The sequence below is a fragment of the Aquila chrysaetos genome, chromosome 15 (genome assembly GCF_900496995.4).
Source record: "Aquila chrysaetos chrysaetos chromosome 15, bAquChr1.4, whole genome shotgun sequence".
NCBI classification, from domain to species: Eukaryota; Metazoa; Chordata; class Aves; order Accipitriformes; family Accipitridae; genus Aquila; species Aquila chrysaetos.
The window spans coordinates 5,438,123-5,461,557 of record NC_044018.1 but is presented as its reverse complement, the minus strand read 5'-3'; the positions used below and the strand labels follow the sequence as shown (position 1 = coordinate 5,461,557).

The 23,435-nt window shown below is 40.3% G+C and overlaps 2 protein-coding genes across 7 annotated transcripts; one reads left to right on the top strand and one right to left on the bottom strand.

Moving 5' to 3' along the window:
* Positions 1-21: 21 nt before the first annotated feature.
* On the top strand, positions 22-6,818 carry CENPQ (centromere protein Q). 6 transcript variants are annotated; one of them, XM_030037083.2, is made up of 10 exons: positions 57-127; positions 280-290; positions 1,657-1,812; positions 2,347-2,401; positions 3,122-3,236; positions 3,498-3,566; positions 4,843-4,972; positions 5,249-5,368; positions 5,641-5,718; positions 6,151-6,818. In XM_030037083.2, exons 3-10 carry the CDS (start codon positions 1,660-1,662, stop codon positions 6,277-6,279), a joined length of 849 nt encoding a protein of 282 aa, XP_029892943.1. In that variant the 5' UTR covers positions 57-127; positions 280-290; positions 1,657-1,659; the 3' UTR covers positions 6,280-6,818. The 6 variants fall into 6 exon arrangements, with proteins under 6 accessions (XP_029892937.1, XP_029892939.1, XP_029892943.1 ...); XM_030037077.2 differs by lacking the exons at positions 57-127; positions 280-290 and adding an exon at positions 22-44; XM_030037079.2 differs by lacking the exon at positions 280-290 and having other exon boundaries at positions 28-131.
* Positions 6,819-13,052: 6,234 nt separating this feature from the next.
* Positions 13,053-22,891, bottom strand: LOC115350936 (cytochrome P450 2K6-like). Its single transcript, XM_030037074.1, has 9 exons — positions 22,459-22,891; positions 20,484-20,646; positions 18,625-18,774; positions 18,172-18,332; positions 17,133-17,306; positions 16,372-16,513; positions 15,480-15,664; positions 15,138-15,279; positions 13,053-13,375 (listed from the first exon to the last, which is right to left on the bottom strand). The coding sequence occupies exons 1-9, from the start codon at positions 22,642-22,644 to the stop codon at positions 13,188-13,190; spliced, it is 1,491 nt and encodes a 496-aa protein (XP_029892934.1). The 5' UTR covers positions 22,645-22,891; the 3' UTR covers positions 13,053-13,187.
* Positions 22,892-23,435: the final 544 nt, after the last annotated feature.

The following is a 23,435-nucleotide window of genomic DNA, read 5'->3' as shown; positions in this document are numbered from 1 at the left end:
CCTGCCGCAGCCGGCGGGAACGAGCAGCGCGCATGCGCCGCGGGGTGAGCGGAGCGGGAGGGAAAACGGTTTGCGAACGGCTCGGTGGTTTAAGGCGGAATCGGCGGGAGCGTTGAGGAGGCGCCGGGGCGGTGAGTTCTCTAGGGCTGGGATGAGGTTTTGTGGAGGTTGCCGCGGTGTTATTCGGTAGCAACGGGGAGCAGGAGTTTGAGGGGGGTATGGGGGGGGTGTGAGTGGTGAAGACTACAACTCCCAGCATGCCTTTCGCTCGGCGGGCCTGTGGCGCGGCGGCGGCGGGCAGCGTTGCATGCCGGGAGTTGTAGTCCGCGCCGCGCGGTCTGAGGGACGCTGCAACTGCTGTGCCACAAAATCCGTCGTTACGGGAGGCGGGGGAGAGGCAGGGCTTGCTTACCCGGTGTCGGTCGCGACTGTCGCCTGGCGAGCCGGGACGGGGCCTTTGCGTGAGGGAAGAAGTGGCCTGAGGGGATGAAAGAGCAGCTGAATACATCTGAGTCGCTGTGCTCAGTAAAGAGCAGGCTGGTGGGGTCTAACGATTACTCTCTTCTGTGTGACTTCTCTTTCCTCCATCTCTATAGTGAGTAAGAAAAGAAACTGTGGAAACTGCAGCAAGGAACGTCATGGTTAGGTGCTAGGGTAAAAGGTTCTGGTAGTAGGATCACTGCACTGAACTGCATTAGAAAGATAAAGAGTGTCTGTTGTTGGAGGCCTTTAAGAACAAACTAGACCGCTCTTAGTGCAGTCACCGTTGCACTGCTGTTGCTGCTCTTTGGCATACAGGCATGCTGGCTTTTAAGCTTAGAAAGAGATGTGGAATATGCAAAGACTTGTTGTCCTGCGTTTGGCTGGGATAGAGTCAATTTTCTTCCTAGTAGCTGGTATAGTGTTTTGGGTTCAGCAGGAGAAGAATGCTGATAACACACTGATGTTCTCAGTTGTTGCTCAGTCCTGTTTAGTCTAAACTCAAGGATTTTTCAGCTTCTCGTGCCCAGCCAGCGAAAAGGCTGGAGGGGCACAAGGAGTTGGGAGAGGACACAGCCGGGGCAGCTGACCCAAACTGGGCAACGGGGTATTCCATACCATGTGACGTCATGCCCAGTATATAAACTGGGGGGAGTGGGGCTGGGGGAGGGATTGCTGCTCGGGAGCTAACTGGGCATCGGTCGGCGAGTGGTGAGCAATTGTATTGTGCATCACTTGTTTTGTATATTTGAATTTTTTTATTATTATTGTTGTCACTTTATTATTGTTATCATTATTTTCTTCATTTCTGTTCTGTTAAACTGTTCTTATTTCAACCCACGAGTTTTACCTTTTTTTTTCCCCTCATTCTCTCCCCCATCCCACTGAGTGGGGGGGAAGTGAGTGAGCGGCTGCGTGGTGCTTAGTTGCTGACTGGGGTTAAACCATAACACTTGTCTAAAAGGCAAATGGGGATGCTTTTTTAGTAGTCCTGCACTTAGATAAATAAATGTGGAAGATTTAGGCTTTGCGTTAACCAATATGGAAAAATTTGGGCTCATTTAGCACTAGGTATTTCTGTCATTTTGCTTGTTAATGTGTGGTTTGTACTGTATAGATTATAAGTGCTGGATTTTAATTTTGGTTTTGTTTCCTCCTGTTCCATTTGGTTTACAGGTAATGAAACGCCACCACACATCTTCCAGTAAAATGGGGAAGACCACTGGTGGAGGATCAGCAAGAAAACCATTTCAATCAGAAAATCAGCAAGGGCCTTCCAGCAAAAAAAAGGGAACAGATGGAGAAGGAGGAAAACAAGGTCAAAAAAGAAAGGTAATCATTATTTTGGATCAAAAGTAACCAAAGGAAAAAAAAGGGGCATTTTTGTCCCATTTTTTTTACTGGAATTTATACAGAATATTTCATTAACTAATTGTAGTCCTCTTGAGAAAATGTCCAGTGTGAACAGCTCTTTTGAGACCCACTGACTTAGCTGCTCCCAAGTTTCCAGAATTTCTAGTTGCGTGCTACTGTGCCTGTGACAAGTAGAGGGAAGCATTGCCTGATCATTAATAGAAAGGCAAGCTGGATGTGCAGTTTTGAAGAGCTGCATGGCATCTGTTTGACCAGAGTGATAGAGTTCATTCAGCTCAGGTGATGTTTATTTAGTTCTGGAAAATATTCTCTGCATGTCTCAGGACTGGCCTAGACAGCTTTCTGTTGGAGATGGCTCGCTTAAGCACTGAACTTAGGAATGGCATGATCTCAAGATGTGGCTGGATAGCCAAACTTCTTGTGCGTTTCTTATTTCATGACCTCATTCTTGGAATGGGAGGAATTAAGAAGAGTGAATTGCTTTCCTTTCAGGTCACTCAGACAGTCAAAAGGAAAGCTAAGGAACAACGGGACTATTCCCCTGCAGGTAGGATTGTATTCTTTCCTTATGTTTTTCTCGTGCAAATTCAGTGTTTTGAAAAAACACTGAAAGTAAAAGTAGTAACTGCTATGTTGAAATCATAGATGTCTGAAATGTCACTGAAATAAGTTTCAAAGTTTTCTCTCTGAACAGTAACTGAGTATTCCAGTACAATCTTAGCCGGTGTATGTTCATATTATATATGTTGTATATGCACGTATTAATCATATGCTTTTGTTTGCAAGTAGTGTTCTTCTCTTGTAAAATTCCACCACAAGCACCCAGAACATTTTAACTTTCTCTTCACAGATCAGGTCAATGTCTTCTCTGTTAACCTTCGGTCTTAAGACTGGCATGTGTTGTGTTGAACATACAAATGAGATGAGGCCCCTGCTGAACTGAGTTTCTTCTTATGTATATTCCCGCTCTTTCGTTTATTTCATTCTGGGTTTTCTCACTTGTATTGCCAATGATTTTTAGGAAAGTATCTGTTTAGGATGAAATTGCTGCAAGAAAGAACCTTTTCTATTTTGTGCTTTTTGAACAACTTGTGACTTGCAAATAATAAGTACCACCTAGTGTGGATAGATTTGACCTGATAGTTTTGTGACATGGAAAAATCTTAACTGTTACACCTTTGACTACGATCTGACTGAATAGAGTCACGAAGCTTTCTATCCAGGTTTGACAAATCATATCTTTTCCTTTTTTCATTTGTGTAAACAGGAGAAAAAGGTTCTTCAAAAAAGGTGAAGCTAACCAGTGCTAAAATAGGATCTTGGCAGACTCTCTCAGAGAGCAGTAGGCAGTTTCTGGAAACTGTTATGGATTCAGTAATGCTGTAAGTGCCAAATATCCTGGTGGTTCTTTGTTTCCACAAGGAATAAAGTAAAAATCATAACATTGGTTGAACTGGAAAAGCTTTGGAGCTTTTTTGGGCAATATGGCTGGCTGTGTTTATTTTGTCCAGTATTATGTAAAACTTTCTATCTGAAGTTGGAAATTTTTAGCTAGAGAAGTTCTGACTATGTTCACTTCACTTGATGTGTTCTCTATGCTTGCAGGGTCCGTGATGAAAATTCTGCCTTTATTTTCTTTCCAGATCTGTTTTGTGCCAACGAATTGAAAGAAAAGATGATGTTCAGAGGCACCTCAATTTACTGAAAGAAAGGTAAGAAATTATAATTAAAAAAAAAAAAAAAAAAAGAGGGAGAGAAGGGATTTAGTTTACCCAGCTGTTTTGTACCATGCTTACAGAATTGCTCCTGCGAGCAATCTCATTTAGAAAATCTTGGAAGGGAGAGTTGATGCAAAATCAAGGAGGGAAGTACCTCAACGATGTGTTGCTTGAAGTGGACAAGCAAGAGTTGTTGAAAGACTCACTTTAACTACTTCTATATGAGTAACAGAACCTAGGAGGTATTCTTCAGAGGTCCTTGAATCAGCTTTGTATTTTTTATATGGGGTTTAAATTTGTGGGCAGCTATTTATTTTGTTATCATTTTATGATAGTGGTGGGAGCACTTATAGCTAAATTTTCTTAAATGCTAATTCATTTTCTGACTGCTGAAGTTACTTCAAAGAGAATTGAAATTTTGTGTTGAGGTGTAACTTGTAGCCTTTTTATGTCATTGTGGGAATAATTACGTATGCTTGAGTGTCTGCAAATTTTTGTGTGCGTGTGTGTCGGTATACCAGGCTCTTATCAGCATAGAGCCGGAGCCTATATGTTGCTTTCTTCATCCTTACAGTACTTCAAGATTCAAATATGAGGAGCAGGTTTTTCATAAATGTTTGGGTTTGTTTGTTTGTTTGGGTTTTTTTTAATGTTTAGTTTGTGACAATTTTAATTTCTGAGTTGCCAAACTTCTGCAATCTCATCTGAGATGCATGGAAATTGTGGCGGTTTGGTGTATCTAACGGACAGATACAACTTAGAAGAATTCAAGTCTTCCTCAGAATCAGAAGGACTTTTGAGAGCAAGCTAAAACTCTTCCTCTGGCATAAAACTATATATCATGTTTCACAAAAGCATTTACAGATTTTACTAAAATGATCTTTGCTTGGAAGCAGTTAAAAATGCTGCTTTTAGAACTTACTTTTACTTTGAAAAGCAGAAAGGTCAGAACTTGGAAAATATTAGTTCACGTCAGTTTACAGTCACGGAGTGTACAGGCCAATGGGATAAAATCCACACATTGTCAGTGTAATAGCAAAGGTTAGAATGGTGGGATTTCTTGTTCCTGGTTCCTTCCTTAGACAGCTATTCCACGTGATTTTGGAAAACAATTAAAGACAGCTTTTCTTCTTGTCTGGATCGTTTTACTTCACTGCCAGCAATTGGGCTAAACTGAGTTTAGTTTTTCCCAAAGAATTCATTAGTCAGTTTTCTTTTTGTTTTGCAAAGAACTCCAAACAAGTCATGCTTTCCTTTTTCTGTAATAAAGGGTGCTGAGATTTTTCAGGACTTTAAAAGTGCCTCCGGGGAAGCTGGGCAACCTGAAGAATATCCCGAGCCTTCAAATGGCAGAGAAACAAATGCTTGAGACAAATGAAGAGTCTTTGGTACAATTGCAGGTATGCAAGGCAAGGAAGGGAAGAAAATATCTTACCTGTCTGCTGCTGCTCAGTGTGTTGTAACTTTTTAGTAGGTGGACTGCTGGCTATGCCTGTGCTGTTGTAGACGAGTTGTCCACTGTTCATGATTGTCATCCACCTTCGCTACAAAGCAATGTATCTTTTTGGATGGTTTTTCAGTGACTCAGCTGATGCGTATAAGATACTGATAATCAGCAAAAGGCCCACCATCTCTAAAGTAAATTTTGTTCTGGTTTTGTGTCTGTTTTGTCTTAGGAAGAAATAAATGAAGCTGAGCAATCAGCAGAACACATTGAAGAAACTATACAGCAGCTGCAGCACAAAATCCAGGTGCTCAAGAACCAGTTAGAGGAAGATGAAAAAAAGGCCAGGAAGGTATTTCCAATAGATGTTGCTGCACTCCTCTAACCTAGAGGACTGGGCTAGCTTCCAGAACTATACCATACAAGCTGTTTCTGCAGAGAGTGTCATGTAAGGAAGGCCTTATTTGCCTGCAGGAATATATCTTTTCAGTCTTTCCAACTTCAGTTGCAAAATCAGGAAGTTTAGTTTTCAGAAGTTGGATAGTGACAACCAGTTTATTTTCCTACGTGTGTGCCTGATGTTTGGTTTTGGATTATTTTTAATTTCTCTTTTTCCCTTTCTAGGTATTCCAGGAAAATGGCAGTGGAGCACTCTGCCTTCCAGAGCTCCCCAAGCGCAGTTTACAGGCACCTACTTTGCAGGTGAGCAGGGAATATATTTTTAGAGACACCTTGGCTATGAGAAGGAAGGCAACAGAATGTGCTTTTATCACTTAACCTCTGCCAGAGGGGCCAATTCTGAAATAACTGAAAGTTTTCTGGTTTTTTTTTTCTTTTTTTTCCTTGAGAACTATATGCTTATGTTTTAAAAGCAGAACAAAACCCTAGAAAAACTGCTATTTAAAGGATCACATGTCTCTTCCTAGGAACCTTATGGTCCTAGGGAACCTGTAATAATTTCTGAAATATATCTCTCTCTAACTGATGGAAGGAAGACTGTCTCATTCTGTGTCTTTAAATCTTTTTTTGTTTGAGCTGTATCTAGGTACAGCTAGGCTGCATGAAAGTGAAAATTCTGTTGGACTTAATGAAAGCTGGTTTTTATTTGTTGTCTATTATTCTTTCTTTCTTTAGGAAGAAATTTTGAAGATAAAAAATCAGAAAGGTCTTTTAAAGGATATGAACACTATTCAGCAGTCAGCTGACTTGAAGAACATGTTAACCCTCATTGAAAAGACCTATGAGAAGGTGGACTTCCTTTGAGAAACCGAAATATATGGAGTCTCCTTTGCAGAAGATAACCTAGGCCAGCACATGATCAGAATACTGATCATGGCAACAGTGTTTTCTTCCTAATGGCTTTACTGTTGTGACTGCTGAATTTCTGTTAAAACATTTTCTATGCATATTGGTATATAAGTCTGTAGGTGCTTTCTGAGACTTCAGTGATTTAACTGATCAATCAAGGTTTTTTGCGAGGTCGGTTTTGGACCTGTGATGACTTCTAATGATGATATACACTCTCTTAGGAGAAGAGAGGGAAATGGATCTTGGGTTTATTTGGGCATTTTGATGGACTAAGGCAACCTAGTCCATTATATTTGGACTTGTGTATCACATCTGTAAATTGGTGAAGGTAGTATCTCTTAGCAAACTAACTTCTGTTTTGGAGTTAAATCCTCTTTAAACCTGAAACATGTAGTAAAAACATGATTATCTAATGCTCAGTTGCAAATCCCCTGTTCCAACTTTCATATCATTTTTTAATAAAAAACCTCCATGGCAGGAAATTGAATAATTTATCAAATGTACAGGATTTTTTTCATTTTCATGTTCACCCCTTAAAGCAGGTGTGAATGTCTTTTTTTTTCTTTTCATCCAGGTGGTTGGGGAAAGAAGAGAACATTATAGAGAGCAAACCTCTAATCTCAGAGATGTGTACTGACCTTATATTTCATTAACTGTCAGATATTCTTCAGCTTGAGGAAGAAAATTAAGTTAAAAGTCTATTTTCCCATGGACTTTAATCTCTCCTCTATTTTTTCCATGATAGAGCTTCTCCCTTAAAAGACTCAGTTATTACAAAGTGCTTTCTCCAGTCAGATTACCTGCTAGAAGACAGCAGTGCTCATTACAATGATTTGCCACACAGACACTTGTTCTTTTGTTTACAAGCTGCTGGTACTCTTAATGAGACAGGAGCTAATTACCTCTCTCCCCCTATGAGAGATTAAAAGCCTCTGTAGTTGCTACATGTAGGATCAGGAAAAGCAGACCAAGTACTTGCTTGCTCTATACTGAATCACATGAAAAAGTATATAAATGTTTAGAAATATTTCTTAAATTTTTGATCACTTGACAAGGGTGACAAGTGACATAATCAATACCCCAAAGTAATTTAATCCAGATTATGGGTTAATGATTTTCCTGCATGCCAGCTATCTAGTTTTTGTTAAGTAAAGATTTTTTTTTTTTTTTTTTTGCTTTCATTAAGTAAAGACACATTCCTTTGCTTTCCTTAAGGGTGAGCAATTTACTATGTGGGTTTTGAGCATCATGAACCACAAACTTTTTTTTTTTTTTTTTTTTTTAAAAAAAAACCAAAGTGTGGAGAAGGGCAGCAAGTACGAGTCATAGATATGATATAGCTTCCATGCAAGGAAAGTTGCAATAGCAGCAACTGAAGAAGGAAATAAGCATTTTATGAAAGCATTGAGTAGGGACTGGTTACTCACTACTTTTTACAACATAGGAATGAGGGAGTAGCCAGTTTTGTGGCTAGACAGCACGTTCTTAAAGTCAGGTACTCTGTGTAACAGTGCCAAAAGATTCTGTGTAAGCCAAAGTGTACAAATAGGTGTGAAAAAGAAGTAAATGAATATATGAAGCACGTACCCATCAGAGACAATGAAATGGTTTGGTCAAGGTAGTGATACGTTGTTGATTTGCTTTTGGTCATACATGCTGATACTCTGAAAGACAGGGTACTGAAGTAGGATGAATTCTTTTCTTCGCTATTTGCAGCATTTCCTATGTTTCCCCAAGACAGGCTGTAATCGCAAAACCTTTTGCAATTCCGATGTGGTCAGCTCCTGGAATTGAGATTTGTGGTCTCTTCCCTTCCTTCCAAATCTAGTTGTTTTAGATTGCAATGTGTTATGCTCAAAATAGCATTTATATGCAAAGAGGAAGCGCTCCTTGGGGCGGAAGGTATAATGCCTTTTACGTGTTTTAAATGCTATTTCTTTGTTACTCTTAAAACCAGTTTTGCCCAGCTCTGGGTCTGTATTTCCTGAGCTGGTTCTTGGTGAGTTCTTGGGAGCTGAGGGGTCTCCCATGTGAAGCCTCATCTCATATCATCCTCATCGCTCTCCCGTATCCCATTGCTTATCACCCCATACCTGTACTCTCTGCAGCGCATCCCATATCTCTGTTTCTCAAGGCTTCTGCTATCATATTCTGCCTGTATTTCTCTATACTGCATCATTATATTTGTCATGAATATCTCATTTGACATAGAATAACTGCTTGTTACTGCTGTCTGTATAAAACTGTGATTGTACCATACAAAGAAAGCTAAAATAATTATTCATGGACACTTGCTGAACTAGAGGAAGTGTAAAAAAAAAAAAAGTAGCATACTGGGGTCTACAGATTCAGTACTGGAGCAGGCTGTGGCCACAGTCCAAGCATTCTGATGTCCTTGCAGTGGATTCTCACAGAGGCATGCATGAGCTTGTGCCTCTCCATAACCTCTTCTTTTCTGGTCATGCTTTGTATATTAGTCCCAAAATGATAAGAATTCTTCATAACTGGGGTAATCCCTTTTAACTGCCAAAAATATTTTTGAGAGAAATAGAAAATTATATGGTGATGTGATAAAAGGGCACCTACAGTAAAAAGAATGAATTATGTAGTATTTGAAGTTTTCCTCCTGTTACACTTTTAGGTGGAGTTTGGTTTAATAATGTCATTCTGCACCTGGGTTGAAGTTTAGACAGAGAGCACCACCACGAATACTCTGACTGCATGGTGGGACAGTAGGAAGAAAAATAAGATTTACAGAAGCAATATCTGGGAAGGCCGCTTCCGATATGTGATAAACAGGTTTCCAACGATGTGTAAAGACTTTGGTTTGGGGGAAATTCTCTCTGCAATGTCTATTCCAGAAACTTTCTATTTTTCGTAGTCAATAAAAGAGTCAGGACAAGCAATAAACACATAGAAAAGAGGTGACCGTCATCATGCTTGGGGAGGGAAGGGTCCCCTACACGCATCGCAGTGATCACTCAGTAAACAACGATGTTCTTTACACCAGCACTCAGCTGATGAGCCCTGATGTGTCTGGGTGGCACCCGGAGGATGCTGGACCTGAACCAACATCACCACTCGGCTCCCATGCTGCCTACAGGGAGAGAGCAGACAGGGAGGCTTGAAATGGTATCGACCTCGGGCTATTTTGGCTCTCAGTCAATTTTAACTTTCTTATACTGTCGACAGGTGGGAGCCCTCTGCCAGATGGAGTTTGCAGACAGTGTTTATGCAATGTTTAATAGCAAGTCAGAAGGTTTATTACAAAAGCACCAGCTATTTTGCCACGAGGGCATGCTTTGTTTACTGAGGTTATCCAGTTATGGAATATTCAGGAAAAATCCTAATGACCCTCTGGACTCAGGTCAACTTGGCTTCAGGTTTTTCTGAGAAGGGATCTGCTGTAACAAGTACACAAGTGCTATTTGTTTGCATATGGTAGGCTGTGGCAGATACATGTATATTTGTGAAATAAATTTTCAGGGCTGTTTGACTTGTAGCATTCCATCACTGGAAGAAGGTCAACAGAAAATAGCAGGGAAATGAGAGAGAAATAACAATTAAAGAAGAAATTGCCACTCTAAAGATGCAAGTGTCATGTGGTGGAGGGAGAGTTTCTCTTTCTTCTCAGGGTGAGCTGCAGTCAGTCAGCTGGTGTGTCTGACAGCAGGGTACCCAAACTGTCCAAGGCAACTGGGCAGACCAACAGACCAAGTACTCTTGTGATTATAACTGCGGGCCCTTCTGGCGAATATTAGATGTGAATGAATGTCCCGGTTCTAGTACGGCTGGGTTCTGCCTTCTTCTGAAGTGTGTGGGTCTCACCCGGAGGAGTTACAGCCTCCGTGATGTTGTTCATCCTGGTGATCTTGCAAACATCGAGCAACTGTGCTGTAACTCATGCACAATCTGGCATTGCCATCTCGCAGATGACGTCCACCTTCTTCTGAATTAGTAAAGACCTAGAAATGGAGGTTTAGCCTCTCCAGGGCTGGTGGCAACTGCTGGCAAGAAGTAATGAAAATAACAGGGGCCTGTTTTGCTCACGAAAAAATAATTTCTTCTCATAATTCTGTCTCCAAACCTTCAAGTGAAAAGCAGTGTTTAAATTGAGTGTTTTTTTTCTGAAATGTTAGAACTGGAAAGAGACTAAAAAATCCATTTTAATGTGGTTCTATCTTTGAAGATAAATACTTGGAAAAGCCTCAGATAGTAGGTTAATGGAGGTCATGTAAATCAGTATGTACAAAGGTGGTTAGATAAGATTAGCTGTTTCGTAAAAACAAACTCTCAGGAAAACACAGTGCAATCGTATCATCTCCCACCTCTTTATGCACTGTGATCATGCTTTCAGTTATCACGTTCTTTCTATGGCTTCAGAGTCTTTTTTTGTAAGACAAATGCAAGACTTCATGTTACATTAGATTTCTGATATTACTGGGATAAATACGATTTGATCAAAGGTTAATAGGAGCAAGAAATGCAAACATCTGATTTGACTACTTTGATGATATGAGAAAGAACAGCTTCAGAAAATAAAGTGTGATCACCAGCTTCCAATACCTTTTCTACAGTGATTCCCTTATTCAAACCTTGCCTTCAGTGGAACTCCCCCGTATTTTCTCAAGTGTTTTTAACATTTAAAATTCAGGGGCAGAGAATGGAAAAAATATTTTTATTCCTGGTGAAGCCAATTAAATTGTAGTTTTTCACAGATATCAGCTAACTGATGAAAAACATCACCTTCTCCAAGTGCAAACATAGCTCAGAAGAGACACACATAAGATGATTGCAATGGAAATGTCCTGTAAGTTATATTAGTTTTTCTCACAGGAACCCTGGACTAAATAACAACAGAGGCTGTGAGTATCTGGAGGACTACAGCTTCCAGTGCAGCAGCTCTGATTTACTAAAGTTGTTCCCCTTGAGATGCAGAATGGTACCCAGTAATGAGGATGTACGGTTAGCACAGTCGACGCTTCAGAGAGGAGAACAATATGAGGATATACAGCTCAATGAGCACCATGAAGATATGTAGGAGTATTCTCCTATTGTATCTAGTAAGTTTGACCGTTCTTCTGCATTGCTTTTCTGGTCTGTCCTCTACTGGAGTGGAGAAAACTGTGTGGTTTAAAATGGCCAGGCTGAAGGATGGCTTTGGAGACATCTGTAAACGTTCACAAAAAGTAGAGAAAAAATAGACTCCTGCCACCATTACACCTGTATAATCCTCTGTGGTCACAGGAGTCTGTGGATTTATGTATTAGCAAAAAAAGACTATCAAATCATAGTCCAGATCCTAAAATGTCTACTGAAAGGCTCGTGCACCTAATTGTGTTCAGACCTGAAATGGATACTCCAGGGGCAGGAAAAAACATGAACTTTTTGCAGGAATCTTTTAAAGAACAGGAAGAGCTCCACATTGGCAAGGTTTTCACCTGCATCTGCTCTGCAACCTGGATTGGAAAGTAGGAGGGACATGAGTTTAAAAATTTTTTTGCCTCCTGAAATTTGGAAACAAATAAAACCCTCAACGTTTGTGAATCCAGAAACTAAAATAAACAGATCTAAATGAGAAGTTTACTACTCCTTTGTAAAAATTTTCCTTAAAATGACAAAGAAATTATTACATTAGACAAATTAAAGAAGAGGGCAAATTTGCTCCTGAAAATAAAAATGATGCAACCACTCATGCAGTTTTTGGATTCTCATATTATTTTCACTTTTGAGTCTTTAATCATTTGTCTCTATCTCGTAGTCTACATTTGAACACTCATAGATGTTTGAAGTATCTACATTACCTGAAACATGCACACAGGGCTTATATGGCACAGGATCTGCCCCCCAGCCTGGCAGCTGAAGGCCAAGCAAAAGATCTGAGGGTATCTAAAATGGTTCTAGAGACTTGGGGATAAAGCAATTGAACTGTGCTCGGTATATCAACTTTAAAGTGGATTGAATCTCTTCATAATTATTGAATTGTTTACAGCCTAATGATCAGAATCTTGTTTGGGTAAGGAGACAAAGGCATATGGAGAAGTGTTGATATGAAACCCCCCAAACCAAGGGAATGAGATCAAACGAAAGGGAATGTTCAGAGGAGTGTCTCCTTCAAGGAGAAGGAATGAGTGTCTTGCTTCAAGGCCTACTCCCAGGAGAAATGGCAGAGCAGGGAATATTGTCCTTCAGTGCCAAGTAAAACAGCCAACCTAAGAAAAGCTGAGCTTTAAGGCATACCACAGGCGGTCGGTACTGATCACTGCCCAGGCAGAGGCAGCGACCGAGTGCTCCTGAAGAGCAGAAGAATTAGGGAGAAGAGCCAAGGGGAGAAACCTCGGTGAGGTATGGGGGAACATTGGTATATCCAACCCAGCTTCAAACCCATCTGCCTGCCAAGACCAAACAGCCCTTCTGTTCTGAAGACCTGAAGCTCTGAACATCCCGCATTCCCTACAGAGGCTCTGCAGGGCTTATCTTTAAGCAGGATAGTACAAGCTAAGCACAGCTTCATGGTCCATATGTCTCTCTGGAGAAACCTGGACTCGAGAGCGTTTCTGGGGGATACGCTTTCAACAATCACATGTTACCAAATGAAAACTGACGTGAAAATATGAAAGTTGAGGGTCTGTATTATTTAGCCCAGATTGACCCATGAGTCATCAATTAGTCCACACTTCTGGTCCACTTCTGCCCTCCCCCAATAAATAAATAAAAAAAGAACACCATTTTGGTTTAGAAGTACTGGAAACCTTCACTAAGATGTAATGTTGTGAATCATTTTGGACAATGAATTAAGGTGGCAGATACCATGAAAAAGGAATTTAAACATTTTTTTAAACAAACTGGTGCTGATTAGAGCTCTAAGAACGTGTTACAGCACACATTTTATAGGGTTTGGGGCTGTTGTTAAATGAAATAGCAGGGCTGAGGTCCAGGTCTGAGATAGAAACTCCAGGGGGAGGGTGGAAGGTGAACTTCTGCAGGAGACTGGTGAAGAAGAGGAAGAGCTCCATTTTCGCAAGAGTCTCACCAGCGCAGATCCTCCGCCCTGAAACAAAATGCAGAAAGGCCATAAAGAGTCAGTGGGAGCTGCTTCTTCAATAGTTGGAAGAAATAAAAATCTCTGAGCAGCTCTTATTCTGAGGAAGATCAGTGGGAATCCAGAACATTTGAAATGTCATATCCTAGCTATAAATAAAGAATACAGTAGCTCTTAAAAGTCTGTTGAGTACAAGAATCATCTGAGAGTGAGGATACTTGGTCTTCAGAGGTATAACAAAGCCACCTGGTAATTTGTTTCTTTTCCTTTGTCTAAACGCATGCATTTGGGGAGAAATGTATGGAAATGCAATCTGCATTTCTGAATTGCAGTTTTCAATAAAATTTGTATTTTTCTTCATTTTCAGATTTTTCCTCTACTTGGTTCAATTTTTGGGTCCCAGACCAACTTTGGCTGGTTTAGTCTAGACTTTGGCTCTATTAGTCTAGTCACAGGCAATTTTTTATATTAAAATTTGTCAGAAAAGACCTTGGAGACTCACAAATTCTGGCTAGAGTGGGACTGAGGAGGAAGGTGGTGGATATATTCTGTGGAGCCCCTAATATAAGCCTTTCTTCAAAAGCACTGTGAATATAAATTTTTCTCAGTCGTGGTCAAATTCAGCATCTATAATCTGCCTTAATCAGACCATGATGACTCAAGGCCAGAACTAACAAAAACCTCAACTAAGATTTGATTTTAACTCCCTTGGATGACAGAAAGTGGAAAATGAAGAGCTATTGCATGTCTGTGCTATGAAATAAGCCCTCCAGGGAATGCCCAGACCTGACACTCCCTGGACATGCTTTCAGCTAGGACATCTAGACTTAAATCTGAAAAAGAAGGCCTGTGAATTGGAAGTATCATAAGTCCTCCTATGAAAAAAGAATGGTTTTCCATATGTTGGATGGTGAGTGTCAAATATCATGCAGAATTAAAAATACACAAATAAGGTCTATAAAAAATGCAGTGTTGTGGATATGATAGACAAGTTAGCCAGAGACTGATGTATAGGAACTTAATTGAGCAATGGCAATTGCTCCTGCAAAGCAGGAGAAATGCCAGAGAAGGAACAGTCATCATGGGGGTCGGAATCTCCCATCCTTTGGCAAACGGTGCAGGTGTGTAAGCTTAGGTGAAAATCATGCTCTGTGGAAGACTCAAAAAGCAACCCCTTCCTGTCCTTGGATTTTACACAGAATTTGGGTTTTTATATAAGGCGACTCCTCTTTGTTGGCACAGTATATGAAGTCTTGATCCCAACCAACATTATTTGTGACTTTTTAGAAGGGACATGCAAAAATGAAACATAGTTCCCCAGGAAAGACACAGAAGCCCTTTCCTGTGTGCTTTGTGTGCGGTCATAGTCAATGCAGCTGGGTATGGTAAGAGTCACGGACAAAGAAGCCCGGGCCATAGAACAGTTGTGGACTACAGATTGTAATGCAGAAATGTGTTATCCAAACCATCACGGAATTTGCTGAAAACCTCCCTCATATTTAAGAAGGCACTACAAATTCTTGTTTATAATCATTGAATGCTAACTGAGAAACCAATAACATCCAGAGGCTGGAAGAATTAGCAGACATTTGTGAGTACTCTCTCTTATCAGAGGTGTGTCCTGAGAAATCTGTGAACTATGGATTGTGAAATGGTCTCATGAAAAAGACAGGGTGGAGGCCAGGCTTCGGTAACAAAAAAAACACTGGTACAAGTAGTTCTTGTCTAAGATCTGGACTTGCAATAGCAGTACATGGAAAAGAGAAGGCACCTGCTGAAAAAGGCATGAAAGCATCTTTCTTCACAAATTTTCCGTTGGCGTCAAGAAAGTGCTCAGGATAGAACATGTCTGGTTTCTCCCATTGCGATTTGTCTTGCAGGACAGAGGCCAATAAAGGGATGATGTAGGTTCCCTGCAAAGTAAGACTAGAATTATTCCGTGGACAAATATTGTGGTGGCAGTAATGGCAATAAGACTTCAAGACTGTCAGCCTGGAGGAAGAGATTATTCTGACTGCTGTTATGTGACTTGATTAGAGAGTTCATGTTTATCACATTAACCAGGTCTGAGAAAAAAGAAATGTTAAAAGAAACAATCCTGTAGGCATCTCACCTTGGGAATGAAATAGCCTTTGAGAGTGACATCTGCAGTAGTCTCATGAGGCAAATCCAATGGCAGGATATTAGCAAACCTCTGAATTTCATGGATGACAGCATCTGTATATGGCATCTGAGTTCGATGCTTGATCCGTGGGGGGTTTGACCCTATCACTTGCTCTATCTCTTCTTGGACCTTTCCTGAGGAAAAAATCAACTATAAGAAAGAGACAAGGACTCATTCATCCCTGAGACATACTGTCCTTTACTGATGTAAAGTATAAAAGACCTTGAGTGAAAACCATAAATTCTCCCAAAATCTTTTTTTCCTTTGAGAAATAGTGGGAGGTGGACAGAACTACACTGTTTATTTCTTTACCAACAAGAAACCTAAAGAGTTGTATTTTTCTGCCCTCTCTTCTGCCTAAAGTTTCTTGCTCTGACCAAAAGGTTTCTCAAAAACCCCACTTGACTCCTAACAATGCTGTGCCATAAATTGGAACGGCGATGTCAGACAAAGAGCAATTGCCTGAATCTTCTCAGGTATTTAAAGCCTCAGTACAGTCCATTTAACATCTGCACAGGCCTTTGGTTTATCAACAGCCTGTTTCTGAGGAAAACCTGGGATATTTTCATTGGCCAACACAGGACAGCTCTTTCTTTAATTACGGAGATTTTACTGAGCAAAGGACCTGGCCCCTATGAACTCTCTTTATAATCTACTGGTAGGCTGACTAGTGTGCCCCTCACTGGGCCTGAACCACAGGGCACAGAGATACCTAGACAACAATTAGTTGGAAATCTTGGCTTTTTGTAACTCAGTGTATTAACAGATATGTTGACCCTCCAGGTTCCTGTTCAGTTCCTAATGCACTGAGTGTAACAGCATCTGTCATAAAACCACTTACTCTGAATTTCAGGGTACTTCAGCATCAGCAGAAAGCCCCAGTTTAGTGTGGTGGAAATTGTCTCAATACCAGCAGTAAACAAATTGCTTATCAAGCTTAGCAAGTTGCCTTTATGGAAATAGCCATTGGTAGTGGATTTCTCCTGAAAGAAGTGGTTGAGATAAAAGGATGAAAACATAAAGCTTTCCATGTGAAAATGCAATTTACGTAGCTAAACATTTACTAAGAAATAAATCCTGTATTTTACAAAAGTGTGAAAGACAAAGAGCAGCTTTGGGCTTGTACCTGGAGAATAGTGTTGGCATAGGTTTTATGTTTTGCATGATCGCTGCGTTTACTGGGGCCAGCTGCAAAGAGAGCTGGTTTCTCTATGAAGAAGGTAACCCAGATATTTCAGAGACCCCGAATAAGGATCCCAGTAAAGCCCAGGTAGCGCTTTTGCTCTGTAATGCATTATGGTTTTGAAAGAGCCAGAAGGGCTAGGACAACAGAGAGAGCAGATAAAAAGATGCAGCCTCTGTTAATAATATATTGATACAGTCTGAAGAAAAGCATAAATAAGGATAAATATTTGCTGATTAAAAGGGGTTGGAACTGCAACAGGGTGAAATATCTGTTCAACTCTACCAGTTCGTTATTTGTGTTTTGTCAAAGATAGATTCCCTAAAGAAATATAGCTATAATTATATGGACTGAAAGCAGATTGTAAATTTCTTCACATAACCATAAAAGTTGGAAGAAATAAGAAATTTTTCAGTTACCTCCTGCTGTTTAACCAGGAAAGCATCAATAAAATTTCTTTGATCATTTTTGTCCAGGGTTTTGAGACGTTCTACAAAAGTAACTTCTAGATAAGCGTGGAATTCATCTCTGTGTTGGAGAAGAATCTTGTTAGCCCTTAAGAGGAATCCAAGTTGTGGGAAGATGTTGTACATCTACAAGAGTGGATTAGAGAGAATTTACCAGCCAGAGGTCTGAAAACACTACAGAAACAAATTAATAATATTGTGCCCATTTTGCAGACATAAAGGCAAAGACTTGACATTAATATTTTGTTCTTTAGAACATGAAAAAGTGACTGGATGAATTCATGGTAGAAAATCCATCGAGGACCACTGAATACATGGAAAATTCTCAGCCCCAAGTTACTATTTTGCAGGAGTAGTGTAGATGTCAGACTGAAACACCTGCAACTTGCCACCAGGGAGATGTAAATGTTGGCCAGCAACTTCTTTTATTGTTTCAGCCAGTTCTTCCGCTTTTTTTTTTTTTCTGTTTCAAAGCCTAAAGGAACAGAAGTGAATCTGCTGTGCAGCAGCATTGCATGCAAGGATCAGAGGGTATTTATTACTCATTGAGATATTTCAGTGTACTAGAAGTGTGGGAAAATAGATTTTGTATAGGGCTCCTTGTACAGGTAGACCACATACTCTATAGCTTCTCCCTGCCCTGTGTTCTGAGAGTGTACTGTTATGCCAGGTCACTTTATGTGTGTGAACCATTTTTGGGGGGAATGCTGAGCTTGCTGTTCATGCGCTACATGATCTGATTTTTTCCAGTCCAGATTTAGCACTCTTCAAGGTATAGCTTAAGCATGTTTTTGAAAGACTGGGAGTTTGATTGTTAGCTTCAAGATTCCCAGACTGTCTCTCAAGCTTTGTTTTGTCCCAGAAAGTGCTTGTAAACCTATTATATCTCAGAGTCTCAGATTTTTCTGTTTAATAGAAACAATTGACTACCAGTATTACTATGTTCCTATAGCATCCAGTGGAACAGCAACATAAAAATGTTTATTATTACCGTAACCAAAGGTTTCCCAGCAAGCCTCACGTTTTCTTTGGTCAAATGTATAAGTCTCACAAATCTGGAGTCTTTGCAATCAAATCGTTTTCCAAGTAATATTGACACAATTATGTTAGCAACTGCTGCATTAATCATTTTACTACCATCAAAGGGCTTTCCTATACAAGGAACAAAAGAATATATTACATTGTGGCAGAAGATGTAATTTGGAAATGTAAATTTAATACTAATTATTGCTATTTATTTGTTATGATAGATTGCTATTATTGATTATTATTCAATGTTAGAATACCATGCCAAGACACAAAAATGCCAGAGGAGCCAAATTCATTAAATTGATTCAGCCTGAAGTACATTTCTTAAAAAGATCTGAACTTGAGAAGGTTACTGGCAAGCGTCTGGGTACTTGAACAAATCCTTAGAGGTTTGAAGAATGAATCATCTACCCACCTTCTTGTGCCACAATGCTGTCTGCCAGATACCCGTACTCCTCCACAATGCGGTCCTCAATGGCCTTTTTTCCCATTCCAAAGTCTCGTAAGGTTGTGAGAGTAAATCTTCGCATCACCTTCCAGTTTTCACCACGAGCAAAAACAAGCCCTGACACACAGAGACCATTTCAAGGTGGCAGAAGATTTTAAGTAACTAATTTGTAGGAAAATAATGTAAATACTTAGTAGCAGGCACTTTTAAAACAAGCTAAATTATATCTGGCTGGGGAAAAAAACCAACTTTCCCTTAAGTATTTTCAGGCCTCAACAATAGGTTTATTGCACAAAAAAAAAAGGAGTGTAAACTATTTAAGAGGTATTTAATCAAATCTTAAGAAGAATATATATCTCCGAGAGACACTTGTCACTGAAAGAAAGGGCATCGGAAATTCAAACCGCTGATCATCGTACTTTGGAAGTGGAATTGAACTGAGATCTCATGTCTCTGATGATTGCAGGAGAAACCTGACTGGGCACAAATGTCTTTAAAATTTAGGTAGCATCTTAAAACCTCCTCAATCAGTTTTTCACTGAAATTGTTATACCATGTAACTAACGACTTCAGTTATATTCTTTTCAAGGAGAAAAAATAAGATGTAAAGAAAGTTTACAGGCAATAATGTGATCAAAAGATGCAACTGTTATAATATTCACAGAATTATTGCTGAATTTGTCCAAGGGTCTTTGGAGGTGTAAATATGAAACTTTCACGAGTTTCATGAATGAAGTTTGGGTGTGAAACTCTCATTTGGAACCCAGCTCAGTATACAGTATTTCCCTTATTAAAATAAATGCCCAATTCTGTATGCATTCCATTCCATTGTCACATTCAGATTTTAAAAGCAGTATTCACCACTTGAAATAAGAAGCATCAGTGTAATACTCATTTCAGGAAAAGGAGGTTCAATGATAAGCTCAAAACACCAGAAGTCCAGAACCATACCACAAGAGCTAGAAATGCCTTCCCTGGCATGCATGCCCCGGTTCTAGAGCCTGAAAATGTGACACTATCTGTTATCTGTTGCTGTTATTGTTAGACTTATGGTTGTTTTGTTGTCACTGTCAGTACTTTCAAATTTGAATAAATGCACTGAAGTCAATGAAATTGCTTCCTATTTCCAATGCCTTGTATGGTCTGTCCTGGTTTTGGCTGGGATAGAGTTAATTTTCTTCCTAGTAGCTGGTATAGGGCTGTGTTTTGGGTTCAGTAGGAGAAGAACGTTGATAACACACTGATGTTTTCAGTTGTTGCTCAGTAGTGTTTAGACTAAGTCCAGGATTTTTCATCTTCTCGTGCCCAGCCAGCAAGAAGGCTGGAGGGGCACAAGGAGTTGGGAGGGGACACAGCCAGGGCACCTGACCCAAACTGGCCAACGGGGTATTCCATACCATGTGACGTCATGCCCAGTATATAAACTGGAGGGAGTGGAGCTGGGGGAATCACCCCTCGGGAACTACCTGGGCATTGGTCAGCAAGTGGTGAGCAATTGCATTGTGCATCTCTTGTTTTGTAATTCCAATTGTATATGACAATTATGTATTATTGTCATGGTATTATTGATATTGCTATCATTATTAGTTTCTTCCTTTCTGTTCTATTAAACTGTTGTTATCTCAACCCAAGAGTTTTACTTTTTTCCGATGCTCTCCCCCATCCCACTGGGTGGGGGGAAGCGAGTGAGCGGCTGCGTGGTGCTTAGTTGCTGGCTGGGGTTAAACCATGACAGGTCTCTGATTCAAAGTGGTGTGCCAGCTTCTGCTCTGTCTGTAGGAAAAAACTTTCTGAATAGCTGATAAGGAGAAATAAAACAAACTTACCACATCCTCCAGTCAAATCTTGAAAGATTGGGATTTTAGGTCTTTCTGCAAACGCATCTGCCTGGTTTATGAGAGCTTCCTTCACTGTCTCATACCCAGAAATCACTACGATTTTCCTTAGCCCCATCTGAACACTGAAGACTGGACCATATAATTTTGACAGCTGTCAGAAGAAGATAACAGCGGTTCACAGCTTTTATAGCTTACAAAGAAATTCACCACCCTTTCAGTGCTGCTTATTTTCCTGTCCTGCCTCTAAGTTACTAAAATGTTAAATGTTTTCTAAGTATAGAGAAAGAGAATTGATTTAAATAGCATGAACGTGCCAGACATTATGATGGCTAATGACTAAATGGCACAGTCAGGAGTGGAGTCCCGTTGTGTTAAACCGAGAAGAAGTGTTAACAGCTGAAACCCCAGGTCAGTCAAGGATTGTGCTGGCAGCTCTGCCCTCCCTCAGGAATGCCTGTAAATTAAATTTTTGACTCATGTTTTCACACTGATCTCTATGTTATTGTGTTTCTTTTGTCTACAGGCTAAACCTGTTTATACCTTTGCTACCGTTATTGTATAAAAAACCCAGTGTGTTTCTGGGTCTGGATCTAGCATTAGGTAAATTCTCAGTTTTTATATATGACTACATCCACCATGAATCTCTCTCAGAGACAATCTTTGGCCTAAGCTGGTACCTTTTTAGCTTGTACAGGCAGATTTATTTTCATATAACTCAGTGTTCTTGATTCTCCTGACAGTAGGAAGGGGTTTTCCTGGCTGCACTTATTTTCTAGTGTGTTTGCACAAAGAAACCGAAGGCAACTATTTAGCATCGATATGCAAAATGTTCAGCACCTGGTAAGCAAGTCCAGCCAACTATATGAAATAACACGGCAGCAGCGACATGCGTCTGAATTACGAGTAGCTACTTTGATGGTGATGCTGTTATCCCAGACTGCTGTAGCTGTGGCAGAATATGATCTTTCAAAGGGTGTTCTCCAGTAAGGACTCTCCAATGCTTGCAATCGTGATGCTCAGGATGAGCATATGGTCTCCAGTTGCATCTACACACTAAGTATGTGTGAATATTGAACTAAGCTCAAGCCAGAGAACCAACCTCCTCCGTTAGAACGGAATCACTGAATTACAGCAGAGACACGTTGCTTCTGTTGGCCTGAAAAGAGATGGAGCTTGCTTTTGGCAGCACAATTAGGCTGCATTGGATAGCTAAGGTGATTTTCCAGACATTCCATCTGAGCAGTCTTTTGATTTGTGGATGTAACATACATACAGTTATGTAGGTGCAAATACCCCTTTTAAAAATCATCAGCAATGAGGATGTGTAATTTCAATGTCTAAGTAGAAAAAACTCTAAGGAGCAGGCTCATAGAAGTCTTCGACTCAAAATCAGGAAAGTCCTACAATAAACTAGGTAAAGAAGGCACTAGAGGAAAACCGGAAGATTTATTACTTTGATTTGCTTAGATCTGCTGTATATTCTGGCAACTGTTGGCCCTGAATATTAAGAGTATATAGTTATCTTCAGCTTTTGGGGAAGAAAGGAGGAAAGGGAGATGAGAAGGGTTGCTAAATCAGTGAGGGCAGGAAGCTGCAGTCACAACCCCAGACACATCAATCAGTGGAAGGTGGAGGGAGTTAGACCACATAGCAAAATCATTCCTTATTCAGTTACCTTTTCCTCAAAATTACCACAGAAATTAGGAGAGCACTTGTTATTAGTTTAAGAGTTGTTGAAGGCTGAAACCTAGATGCATGAAGTTGCACAGAGAAAGTATTACAGTAAAGAACAAATCTTTCTACATTTAAAGTTTTCTGCTCAAATAACAGTCTCCTGTCCCTTGCTAAGGATCATCTGTGGATGCAACACGTTGAGTGCAATAGGAGAAACTCTCTGACACCTTGGACTATGGGGCTTGGTGATATGTGCAATTATGGGGCAAATAGAAAAGATAATGACTACCTGTAAATAAGTCCTGTAGGGTCTTTTCAAATCAAAGAGGTGTAGATTTCCAATGATAGGTAATGCTCTTGGTCCTGGGGGAAAATTCTTTCCCCGGTGGTTATTCCAGAAACCTCTCATTTTCAAAATGGATAGAAAAGTCAGGATGAACACTAAACCAATGGAAGTGCAGCTGCTCCAGTCCATCTCTATTTAGCCAAGTATTGCTACAGAAGAGAAAAGAGAAAATGTGGACTCTGGATCTCTGTCCTCCTGTAAAAATTTCCTGTGAGAGACGCTTGTACTAGTCCATAAACCTCTTTCCCAGTGAAGGGTATGTTTTTCTTGCAGTTGGTGACTGGTTTTGTTCTCTTCCCTCGCGCTTGCTAATGAATCCTCAGTACAGTACAGAGGCAGATAAATGTTTGCTAGCCAAGTGTGTGTGCCCGGGTGAGCGTGTAGCTCACTGTCCAAGCATGAAATTCCAAGAACGTGGAGAACCACCGGTCATCAACCTTGTGTTTGGTATAAAAGTCACAAAGTCTGCATTTTCTTCAGGTTACTGATTAGTTATATTTTCCTCATTAGTACAGGCATAGCCTTGATACCCTGAGAACTGAAATCAGAATGTCAATGCCCAAGTGATTAGTGCACAGAGATTTTTCTTTTTTTTTTTAAAGTGCTTAGGAATTGGTATAACTTTGCTTCCATTGAATTCATTGGGAATTTCAAATCACAGAATCACAGAATGCCTGAGGTCAGAAGGGAACTGTGGAAGTCATCTGGTCCATCCCCTCTGCTCAAGCAGGGCCACCGAGAGCCAGTTGTCCTAGACTATGTCTAGACAGCTTTTGAGTATCTCCAAGGATGGAGATTCCACAACCTCCCTGGGCAACCTGTGCCAGTGCTTGGTCACTCTCACAGTAAGAAAGTGTTTTCTGATGTTCAGAGGGAACCTGTTTCAGTTTGTCGCCTTTCCCTCTTGTCCTGTCACTGGA